The sequence below is a fragment of the Malania oleifera genome, chromosome 9 (assembly GCF_029873635.1).
Source record: "Malania oleifera isolate guangnan ecotype guangnan chromosome 9, ASM2987363v1, whole genome shotgun sequence".
NCBI classification, from domain to species: domain Eukaryota; kingdom Viridiplantae; phylum Streptophyta; class Magnoliopsida; order Santalales; family Ximeniaceae; genus Malania; species Malania oleifera.
In genome coordinates this window covers 54021045-54033861 of record NC_080425.1, presented here as the reverse complement: position 1 = coordinate 54033861, position 12817 = coordinate 54021045, and the positions used below count along the sequence as shown (strand labels likewise).

The window sequence follows — 12817 nt, the reverse complement described above, 5'->3', positions numbered from 1 at the left end:
CACCATCGTGTCCCTTTCACTTCTTGAGTCAATAAACGGGTTGCAAGTCCTTTTATGTTAGTTCATTTTGATGTTTGGGTCCTAGGAGGGTTGTGTCCAAGTTGGGTTTTTAATGCTTTGCAACTTTTGTCGATGATTATTCAAGAATGACTTGGTTATATTTAATAAAAGATTGTTCCGAGTTATTTCATGTATTTTGTGCCTTTTGTTTTGAAATAAAGACACAATTCGGTTTGCCAATTCGAATACTTCAAAGTGATAATGCTAAAGTGTATTTCATTTGCACAAATCACTACTTATATGACTTAGTTTGGTATTGTCCATCAATTATCTTGTGCCCACACTCCTCAACAAAATAAGGGCTACAGAGAGGAAAAATAGACATATTCTTGAAATCACTTGCACCTTACTTTATCAAATGTATGAACCTAAAGTGTTTTGTAGTGATGTTGTACTTACTGCTTGTTATCTGATCAACAGGATGCCCATCCTCTGTTCTTGGTGGTAAAATTCCCTACTTCATTCTCTTTCCTAATTCACCTTTATTCTGTCTCCCTCGTATATTTGGGTGTGTGTCCCTTGTTCATCAACTAACTCCTGGGGTGGATAAGTTGGATCCTCGTGCTATAAAATGTGTCTTTTTGGACTACTCATATACTCAAAAGGGATACCATTGTTATAGTCCTGTGCTGCATCGCTTATTTGTTTCCGCCATTGTAACCTTCATTGAGTCTACACCTTACTAGACCCAGCCCCTGAGTGCTTCTAAGCTTAATGATTCTTTTTCTTTGTGTAATCTTTCAGATTCTACTTTATTGTCCTTATTGTCCTTGCCCAACTAACCATCTGAGTCTCTATGCAGTTCGAGTCCTTCTCATTGTCTTGATCATCCTAATTTGTAGGTGCATTCACAACGGTGGTGGCTCCAAGGAAGAGAGTCCCCTCTAGCTTCTACTACAATGCCTTTGGTTTCCCTTTCTGATGATCTTACTCCCTATGATGTTGATCCTCCTGTTGCTGTTGGGAAAGGTAAATGCACATATACTCAACATCCCATTTCCAACTATGTTTGTTATGACTCCTTATCACCCTCCTATTATTGTTTTGTTACTACTCTATTATATACTATTCCTAAATTTGTTTCGGAAGCCTTAGCCATTTTGGGTGGAAGAATACTATGGTTGAAGAGATGAATGCTTTACATGACAATGACACTTGGGACTTGGTACCTCTTCCTCTTGACTAGTTTGTGGTTGGTTGTCACTGGGTTTACATTGTGAAAGTCAGTCATGATGGTTCTGTGGCTCGTCTAAAGGCATTCCTTGTTATTAAGGGATATACTCAGGTGCATGGTCTTGATTATTTTGGTACTTTTCTCCGGTTGCCAAACTTTCATCAGTACGTCTGTTGATCCCCTTGGCTACAACTTGACATTGGCCTCTGCATCAGTTAGATGTGAACATGGTCTTAAATTTCCATGAAATTGTCGAAATTTCCGATTTTCGTCACCCTTGAAATCGAAATGGCAATCAATTTCTGTATTGCATAATTCTAGTCGAAATCTCAGTGAATCATTCAAAATTTATCAAAATCTTGAAATTTTAACGAAACTTGTCAAAATTTTATCTATACAATAAAATTTCATCGGAATTCAAATGAGAGATTTAGGAGTGAACTAAAATTTCTCTTTTAATCTATTTTATTTATTTTATCGAAATGAAATATTATTACAAGTGCTTTTGAAATTATATAAAAATAAATAAACTTGCGGTAACATTTCATTTAACCATTCATGTCTAAATTATCATTATTTGTATAATAAATAATATTTAAATGATTTATGAATTTCATTTGTATAAACTAAGTATGTTTAATGTACATTATCTTACAAACTTGTTTGATACACATACTATTTTACAACTTTTCCACCTCATACAAAACATATATGTATTTAATTTGTAATATATTAGTCATAGAACTTATATTATTATGTTTGTTAACCATTTCTAAAGTTTCATAAAGAATTCCATGCTTTACTACTAATTTCTGTTATTTTTTCAAATCGAAATCAAAATTGACATTGCAATTGAAAATTTCGTCAAAATTTCCGTACTTTTGGAGCTTCGAAATTTGAATTAAAATTGAAATTTAAGACCTTGGATGTGAAGAAGGCCTTCTTACATGGTGACTTTAAGGAGGAGGTTTATATGGAGCAGTCACCTAGGTTTGTTGCTCAGGGAGAGTCAAGCTTAGTGTGTTGGTTCAAGAAGGCTCTATATGGTTTAAAATAGTCTCCCAGAGCATGGTTTGGTCGTTCACTACTGTAGTACTTGAGTTTGGTCTTCGATGGTGTGTAGTAGATCATTCCGTATTTTATCGTCATACTTCATCGGGTAGGGTCCTTCTTGTTGTGTATGTGGATGATATTGTTATTATAAGTGATGATAATTAAGGTATTTAGAGTCTGAAACTTTTTCTACATACTAAGTTTCAAACCAAAGATTTGGGACCGTTGAAATACTTCTTGGGTTTAGAGGTATCTAAATCTCACATGGGAGCTGTTTTGTCATAGAGGAAGCATGTTCTTGATCTGTTGGATGAGGCTAGATTGTTGGGATCTAAACCAATTGATGCATCCAGGGTCCTAACAACAACTTAGTGTTGGATATGGGTGATTTGCTACCTAATCCTAGACAATATTGGTGATTTGTTGGAAAGTTGAACTATATCAGTCACTTGGTCAGATATATCTTTTGCAACAAGTGTTGTGAGTCAATTTCTAGATTCTTCGAGGACAAGTCATTGTGATGCATTAATTCGCATCTTGAGATATCTCAAAGGCAAGGTCTTAAATTTTGATTTCGACTCAAATTTCGAAGCTTCAAAAGTACAGAAATTTTAACTAAAATGTTGATTGAGATGTCAATTTCGATTTCGATTTAGAAAAATAATGGAAATTAGTAGTAAAAAATGGAATTCTTTTATGAAGCTTTAGAAATGATTAATAGACATAATAATTTGAGCTTTAGGACTAATATATTACAAGTAAATACATCTATGCTGTATATAAGGTGGAGAAGTTGTAAATATGTGCATCAAACGTATTTGTAAGATAATGTATATTTAACATATTTAGTGAACCAGTTAATAAAAATGAAATTCGTAAGTCACTTAAATAATATTTATATACAAATAATGATAATTTAGACAATAATGGTTAAATAAAATATTGTTGTAGATTTATTTTTTCATGCAATTTCAAAAACATTTGTAATAATCTTTTGTTTCGATAAAAATAAATAAAATAATTTAAGAGATAAATTTCACTTCACTCCTAAATCTCTCATTTGATTTCTGAGGAAATTTCATCGCATAGTTCAAATTTCGACAAGTTTCGCTAAAATTTCAAAATTTCGATAAATTTCGGACAATTTGTTGAGATTTCGATAGAAATTATGCAACATGGAAATCTACTGCCATTTTGATTTCGAGGGTCACAGAAATTGGAAATTTCGACAGAAATTTTAACAATTTCATGGAGATTTAAGACCATGCTCAAAGGTGTACCTGGGAGAGATCTTTTGTATCGTGATCAGGGTCAACACTTATATCTATGGATATATACAGATGCAGATTAGGCTGGGTTGCTTTCTAATCGGAGATCCACACCCAGGTACTGTATCTTGGTTGGTGGTAATTTGGTTTCTTGGAAGAGTAAGAAACGAATTGTGGTGGCTAGGTTAAGTGCTGAATCAAAATATAGAGATGTGACTCACATTACTTGTGAACTTGTCTAGTTGAAGAACATGTTGGAAGAATTGGGTATTTCTTGTTCTCAGCCTATGTAGTTGATGCGTGACAATCAAACTGATTTTCCTATTGCCTCCAACTTGGTCTTTCATGAGCGAACAAAGCACATTGAAGTTGGTTGTCACTTTGTTTGGGAGAAACTTGTGCAGAAGCTCATTACCATTGCTTATGTGAATTCTGATATGCAGCTTGCTGATTTGTTTACCAAAGCATTTGGGGTTGCTTATGTTAAATTTATTTGTAACAAGCTAGGAGCGTAGGACATTTATGCTCCAACTTGAGGGACAGTGTTAGAGGTTATTTATGTCGTTTAGTATTATTATTATTGTGTCAGTATGTTAATTAGTGAGAGTTAGTAAGGGTATTATTGTCATTAAAATGTATTTAATTTCTATTATGAATAGAGCGAAAGACCTATCTTCAAGTTAGGTCATTCATTTTAATCAAAATCTTAACAGCTCTCCTTCTTTGTGAATTTCAAATGGGGATCCAAGTATTTAAAATTGATCAGGGATATACTTTTTTGGTCTATAGATCTTAAGATTTAAGACGAAAATACATTTGCACCCTCTAATTTTAGGTTGAGGGTTAATTGTACTTGCTATTTGTTTGATTACCACATTACCAAAGAGCTTAAGCTATTAGGTTACAGGCCAAGAATGTCCATCAAACCTTAATATTCCCCTGTAGTGCCACCTGATTGCACATGGAGAGATAAACAAACAATAAACAACATGCATGATATGTAATAAGATAATTTTTAACAAACAAACAATGAAAACAAGCAACAATACTAGAACCCAGGATCTCCTGGAAATCAGCTCTTATACCATGTTGTATATCTGAAATAAATTGAAGAATCAAAGACAAAAGTACAGCATTTAGGGTTGGAGATGGAGAGAAGAAGAGTAGAAGAAGAAAAAACCAGTCAGCAGTTCTCCTGGGGCCTTACGTACAGCTCCAGGTCTGCCCTCTTATATATTAATAAGAATAAAAAAATTGAAGGACAAAATACCCCCCCCCCCCCAACCCACAGACACACACACAAAACCTAATTACTAAAATAACATATTTTCTTCTAAGAAGATTCTAATTTGATAAATTTAAACCTTTATTGAATTGCTTGCAGTCTAGCTATTCTGTCTAGCACTATCCATGGTGGTTATTAAATATTACATGCTATGTGGGTTACCCTTAAGGTCAATCTCTTGTAGCACAAAAAGTGGAGTCAAACAAAATTTTGTACGATAAAAAAGACAAGTTGATTTTTGTTTTAACAAAAGTGAATTAAGACGAAACTCTTGGAAACTGGTGAATGATGCAATCCCCTTATTTTGCAAGAGGACACATGACTAGGGATATGTATACCTGTAAAAAAGTATTTTATAACTTTACCCATTGTAGAGTTACTCTATTATATGCAATATACTCTTACTCTTTATCCCACTGTACATCACACTTGAACTTTAGCACAGCTGGAGCACATACATTACATCCTATAGCCAGCACTAAATCTTATAGCCTTTATTAACACATCAGTGACAATAGAGCTCAATTTGGGCTTCAACATCGATGAATACTGAGAATGTTACAGCCAAGGTCTTAAATTTCGATTTCAACTCAAAAAGAGGTTCCATGGTGCTTGTTGTTTGCATATGATATTGTATTAATTGATGAAATTAGGGACGGAGTAGAGGCCGAGTTAAAATTATGGAAAGAAGCTTTGAAATCTAGAGGCTTTAGGATAAGTAGAAATAAAACAAAATATATGAAATGTAATTTTAGTAATGATAGGAGGAATATTGAAGACAAAGTTAAAATTAATGATGAAGAAATAAATAGCACTTGTAGATTTCGATACCTTGGATCTATTATGCAAATTGAATGAGAAATTGAAAATGATGTAATGCATAGAGTTGAAGTATGTTGGGTAAAATGGAGAAGTGTTTCAAGTGTGCTCTGTGATCATAGAATACCCCTAAAATTGAAAGGGAAGTTTTATAAGACAGCTGTAAGACCAGTTATGCTATATGGATCAGAATGTTGGGCAACGAAGAAGCATAATATTTAAAAAGTTAAAGTTGCTGAGATGAGAATGCTTAGATAGATGAGTGGTATATTATTGAAAGATAAATTTAGGAATGAACATATTTGTGGTAAGTTAGGTGTAGCTCTTATAGAAGATAAGATAACGGAGAGACGACTCAGATGATATGGATATTTGCAACGTAGGCCACATAGTGCACCGGTGAGGAAGAGTGAGTTAGTTACTTTGGGGGGCAGTAGAAGGGGTAGGGGTAGACCTAAAATAACTTGGGAGGAGATAGTAATTATTTTAATATCCCTGAATCTGTCGAAAGAAATGGTCCATGATCGCATAAATTAGCGGAAAAGGATTCATATAGCCGACTTCACCTAGTGGGACTCGAGGCTTGGTTTTTTTGTTGATGTCAATTTCAATTCCGATTTGAAAAGATAACGGAAATTAGTAGTAAAACATGAAATTCTTTGTAAAACTTTAGAAATGGTCAACAAACATAATAATATAAGTTTTAGGACTAATATATTACAAATTAAATACATTTAGGTTTTGTTTGAGGTGGAAAAGTTGTAAAATAGTATGCGTATCAAACATATTTGTAAGATAATGTACATTAAACATATTCAGTTTATTCATATAAAATTCATAAATCATTTAAATATTATTTATTATACAAATAATCATAATTTAGACATGATGGTTAAGTAAAATGTTGCTGTAAGTTTATTTTTTCATATAATTTCAAAAGAAATTGTAATAATTTTTTGTTTCGATAAAATAAATAAAATAAATTAAGATATAAATTTCACTCCACTTCTAAATTTCTCATTTGAATTCTAACGGAATTTCATCGTATTATCGACAAATTTTACTTAAATTTCGTGATTTCGATAAATTTCAGATTATTCATTGAGATTTCGACAGAAATTATGCAAGATAGAAATCGATTGCCATTTCGATTTCGAGGGTGATGGAAATCAGAAATTTCGACGAAAATTTCACTAATTTCGTGGAAATTTAAGACCATGGTTACAACACCTTTTTGGTGGACAAAGAAACTTAGACATACGCATTCCTAGACATATGTTGGACTAGGGAACAGTATCCCTTTCTGGAATCTTGAATTGCCAATGTCTCACATGTGTCAGATACCAAAACCTTCTTGACACTCCCCGGCACGTATTCAATGTGTTGGAAATTAATTAATTAAAATTTATTTTTGGACATGGCTGAGACACTTCCTTATACTTCTCAACATGGCAAGGATGCCTTTGGGACACTTCTTGCACCGAAACACTGCTTTTTGTTGCATTTTAAATTTTGTGAAAAAAACCCAAAAAGAAATAAGTCTGAGAGTGAGAAGTCAAAAGACTAAGGGTCAAGAGGTTTTTTGATATCGGAGTGGTTGGACTTTAGCCCTAGCATCACCTCATCAGCATTGTTGAGTACTGCCGAACCTCCCAGCCCCCTTAATTTCCCCCCTCAAAGGACATGGCCAGTTTGCCACTCTATTAATCTTTATCTTTATTTATTTATTTATTTATTATTTTTTATAATTTCTTGATGAGTTATGCCCATTGCCCACCATCAGCCATGCCCTTGATCAGCAGAGCAGATTGTTGAAGGTCTTCCAACTCTGAAGTGGTGCATGTGGAAAGCAAATAAAAAGGTGTTTCCATTTCCTGTCACTTGTAAACATCTCTGGCATCTTTTGCGACGGAGCAACTCCCTCTTCATCATGGTGCTACAACAGTTAACAAAATGTCTTTGGATTCCAAACAGACATTCTTCACACTGATTTAGGTTTGACAGATTAGATGAATCCTGAATGAAATTAAGTCGGCTCCAAAGGCAGCATCTTGAACCTCCGAATCTTCCTCAGACCCCAATTTCCTCAAGATTGTCTATTGAAGCCCCCCATACCCCCTAAAAAAGAAAAGAAGCTTTAGTTGAAATTTTGAAATTCCTCCAGTGTGCAAAAACCACTAGATTGTTATCTTGAAGCCTCTGGTTTCCATCTTCCCAAACAGATTTCAAGATAAAATCCATTAGTTCTAGGGTCATGATCCGTAACGTCAAAAAAAAATGGAGAGGGGGGATTGAGGACTTTGGGGTAGCTTTCTCAGCAAAAGCAGTGAAGGAGGGTGGACTTATTTACATGGGACTGAAGATTTGGAGTTGCCCAGATTTTTAAATAGTTTCATCTCTCCTTTGGATAATTTAAATTTCAGTTAATTCCATTTTGGTTAGAAAAAACTTGGCTTCCTCCTTGAAACAAGGTTATAAGGCTATAGAAAGTGTCTTATGTTCTTTTTTATATCAGTTAATTAGCTTTTGTTTTGTTTAGTTTCTTTTTCTTTTCTTTTGTCAGTCTTTTTGTTTGTTTTGATACTGTGCTTGCCAAATACTTTTGCATCCTTGTGTCACAAATGCTTGTTTAAAAGATTTGAGTTCTCTGTTGGCAACCACTTCAAAACAAAGAAAATGTTTCTTGATGCTTTTATAGTGTATGCTTTGTCAATATTTCTATATTGCATCTTTTATGATTTATGACTTTACTGTGATGATCTGCAGATAGATACAAAGGATATCCTTTTTATATGTGGCGGAGCATTTGTTGATTTGGAAAAGACCATTTCAGAGAGGTGGTGACATTTTAATATCGTTTGTTGTAAGAAATTGAAATTTTTAACTTGCTTTTCCTGCAACAGTGGTTTGAAAGCTTTGAACACTTCAATACAGACGACAAGATTCTTCGATTGGCTTTGGAGCTCCAGTTCGTGCAAACATGAGAACTGGTGGACTAACTAATGCTGTTGTAACATCATTATTGTTGGAATCTGTAAGAACCAAATCCGTATGAAAGAAATTGAATTTCTTGCATTACATGAATGTTCAAATTTTTTCTAGTTGAGATTCTCTATGACTATTTATATTCCTATTGTAAGTTGAATTTGTGTTTCAAATTCTCCAAAAACACTAGCTTGAAAATTTTGCAGGTTGAAAGTGGCGATCTTGTAGCTTATGGCCTTATTCCAGAATTCATTGGCAGATTTCCAATTTTAGTGAGTTTATCGGCTCTAAATGAGGACCAACTTGTTCAGGTGTGTTTGCTTGTACATAAGGGTATGTGTTATTCGTCGATTTCCAATTTTTAATGAGGTTATCGGCTACTTATTCAGATCCCTGTGTGTGTGTGCGCGCGTGCGTGTGCGTGGATGTAGTGGGGCCTTAGCATGCGAACAGATGGATTGGAGATTTTTGGCTTATACTGCCGTTGAAAAAATGAAAACAATCATTCTTTGGAGGATTGCGTTGTCAGCTTAAACCGTGAATTAAGTTCTGTTTTTCTAATAATTAACTAATGATGCTTATAAACTCATTGAGCATGAAAATGCTTTGCATTTTGAAACCGAAAATGAAAAATAAATTTTGATGAACATTAAGATTCTTCCTTTTCTTAAAGGATGATTATCAAATTTAATGTTGCTTTTTTGGGTGGCAGGTCCTCATGGAACCAAAGAATGCCCTTGGTAAGCAGTATAAAAAAATGTTCAGCATGAACAGTGTAAGCTTTTGATTCTCTGCCCAATTCTTGAAATAACATCATTTGTTTCTCCCTTGATTAAAGTCCCTTGCATTTGATGCCGATGAGACATGCTGGTGATGTTAACTGTTTATTTTGTGATATTTCAGGTCAAATTACATTTCACAGAGAATGCACTAAGATTGATTGCAAAGAAAGCAATGGCAAAGAACACTGGTGCCCGTGGTTTAAGAGCCATTTTGGAAAATATTCTTACAGAAGCCATGTTTGAGGTATAATTACATGCTCATTTCTTGTTGGATATGTAGTAGGAATACAAGTTGTAACTGCTTTACCATCACCAATTTGTCTTTTGCACCTCTGCTGCAATTGCTAGGATGTTGAAAATAAGTTGTGGTCGTATAATGGTAAGGGGCATCGTCATTGTTTGCTTAAAAAAGGGATTCAGGGTAAGAATGGAAAATCGTAAAAAAAATAAAAATGAAAAGGAAAAAGGTGATATGATTTCTCTATATATTATTCCTCCCATTTTTTTTGGGAAATGAAGTGTTGCATTCCTGTAATTGACATAGCAAGCCTTTTTGTTGAGAAGCCGGCAATTCTACTGAAACGAAGTAGACGCATCATCTCTACAATAAATATGAGAAAATCTATTGTCTTTCTTCTTTGTTGTTCTTGTGTCTTTCGAGGCATTGTTTGTTCTTTGATGGGAGCCTTAGGGGCTATTTAATATCATTGTCAAAAATTAGAGAAACGCGGAGTAGAAATGAAAACTAAAAATCAGAAACAGATAAAAACTGAAACCGACAACCTGTTTGGTTTAACATTTGTAAAACTAAAACAAATTAAAAACTTAATTAAAAAATGCTCATTTTCATTTTAAATCGAATAATATTATAAAAATATGATTTATTTTAAAATTACAAATAAAATACATTAAAAAATTACTATAATAAAAACAAAATTTATTATAACTATTTTACTTAATTGTTTTACTTCCAAAATCTACTTTACAATAAAAATTTTAATGGACATGACAATTGAAAAGTAGTAAAAGTATTTTGTAATTGGCTTTATTATTATTATTTTAAATTTATTTATATATATTTTGTAATTATATCTAAATTTATATGATCATTTAGTTTTGATTTTAATTTAAAGTGTATAAATTGAATAATTTAATCAAAAAAAATTATTTTTGGATATTAAAACTTTGCCAAAACAATTGAAAATCATAAAATTTGATTTTTAGTTTTTTGGCAAATAGCTGAAAATAGGTAACAAAAATAGAAAATTGACAACATAAACAAACAGATTTTTATAATTTGTTACTTTATTGTGGAGAAATAGAAACTAGAAATAGAAAAAAACAACGATATCAAACAGACCCTCAGTTTTTTGTTTTGGCACTCTGCAGATTCCTGATGTCAAGACAGGAGCGGATAGAGTAGATGCAGTTGTAGTTGATGAAGAGGCTGTAGGATCAGTGGATGCACCCGGATTTGGAGCAAAAATAATTCATGGGGATGGTACATTTGAGCAGTTTCTTTACAAAATAAATTCTACTGATCCCTCGGTACGTTCTTCTATTAGGCTTTTCGTGAAATGATACAAACATGCATCATAAATTCGTCTTGCTTCTCACTTTCATGTTTGAATAATGTGAAGCTGAAAGGAATTTATTTGTAAATTAAAATTTGGATTGAAATCAACTTAATGCCATAAGTGAGAAGGCTTGCAGGACTAGGTTTCAATATTTAACAACTGCATACCAAGGTGTTTGATGCTCAGCCGAAAAAAATCAATAGGTGACTTACCTAGGATATAATATAACTACTCAATCATGCGGCTCAAAGACTCCAATTTTGAAATGCCTCCTGGGTGATTTTTATTGATTTTTTTTATAAGAAAAATGAAAATAAAAAGCTAAAGAAGATGGACTCATTAGAGTGGGAAGAACATACAAGAAGGGGAACAAGAAATCATCCTCAACAAAAGAAGGGACAAAAAAGGAAAAATTAAATATAAGACAAAAATGATTAAATCAAAAAACAAGAATCATAGTAACAAAGCCAATCAATCAATACATTGAACCACAGTGGTGAAAGTGGTATTAATTCTCTTGTTCAAGTGCCCATTACAATAAAATTCGTTACTGATCTTTAACAAATCCATTTTCCTACATGGAGGCTGCATGAGGCTACGAAATTTGGAATCTTTCTGAATGAAAGGTTCGAACACCAAGTGGGTTGTTCTTGAGCATCTTTTGCCTGAAATTGGTTGACAAAGCTAAATATGTGACTGTCTCGCTTGCAGGGAAAGCAAGAGATAGCTGATGTGGAGTCAACAGAGGGAGAAATGGACTTTTCGTCGAGAGCCTTGAGCTTGTGACACTTCTGCTGTGTTGCTCGTGTTAAATATATTCTAAATATGTGCATACCAGAATCATTGTTGCAAGATCTGGAGATCAGTTCATGTTGATTATTTACTATGAGAGGGGGAGGGGACTGTTTTCATTTTCTATTCAAGTGCTATTGTTATGTAGTAGTTTCTTTCTTTCCCCTCCTGCAAGGAACTTGTTTTCCTTTGTATACTATTTTTTTCTCAGGTTCCTTTTGTATCAAGAATTTGCAGGGGTAAAAAATCAAGTAGCAAATTCATTTTGTATTGTACTTTCAATGTATATTTATTTTCTTGGTTGATAATTAAATATGATAAAATGCGAATTATTTTATATATAACTTTTTTTATACTTTTCAAGTGCTAACCAATACCTTAATATTTTTTTTAAAAAGAAAATTGTATTTAAAAAAATTAAGTGGTAAAAGGTGATCCAAATTTAAATAAGAAATTTCAATAAAATATCAAACTCGAAATAAGAAATTTCAATAAAATTTCAACCTTCCAGCTTAATACAATGACAACTCCAAAGCCTACCTAAAAGAAATACATTTCTAACTCGAAAGCCTATATAAAAAAAATACATCTCTATTTAGTATTCCCTTTGCACGCACCTAGAAGATATCCCATAAATTAGAAATAACTTTTAAATATCTCATCTACACTAAAAGTAGAAGAACTTCAATAAAGAACTCTGTCCTCAAATTTTAATTTATGCATAAGCAACGGTAAACAGTTCCATCTTCTTGCAAAAGATTTCTACATATAATTTTATTTTTGCATCATTTTATGTCGTGGATTGAGTTGGCAAATAAGTCATTAAGAATAAAATCAAATTTGAGAAATTAAACAAAAGGAAATGGCCGAAATAAGAGAAGACGATAGTAGTCTTCATATTAACAAAATGAGATCTAGAGATCTACAAAGAGTGAATTGAATACATCATGATGTAAAACTAAAAAGTATGCATGTCCAAATGGCATGGTTCAATTATTATTATTTTTTTTGTGGATTTTGAG

General features: G+C 33.0%; 1 protein-coding gene across 3 annotated transcripts in view; it reads left to right on the top strand.

Annotated features, from left to right (window-relative positions):
- LOC131163328 (CLP protease regulatory subunit CLPX2, mitochondrial) overlaps positions 1–12070 on the top strand; it is a 48546-nt gene extending 36476 nt beyond the window's left edge. For 2 of the 3 annotated variants that reach the window (XM_058119900.1, XM_058119901.1), the window contains exons 9-15: positions 8426–8496; positions 8594–8693; positions 8851–8955; positions 9357–9419; positions 9548–9670; positions 10816–10974; positions 11715–12070. In XM_058119900.1, the coding sequence (XP_057975883.1) occupies positions 8426–8496; positions 8594–8693; positions 8851–8955; positions 9357–9419; positions 9548–9670; positions 10816–10974; positions 11715–11789 (696 nt within the window). In that variant the 3' untranslated portion in view covers positions 11790–12070. Of the gene's footprint in view, positions 1–8425; positions 8497–8593; positions 8694–8850; positions 8956–9033; positions 9305–9356; positions 9420–9547; positions 9671–10815; positions 10975–11714 lie in introns of those variants that run through there. The other variant, XM_058119902.1, reaches the window with a different exon arrangement.
- Positions 12071–12817: the final 747 nt, after the last annotated feature.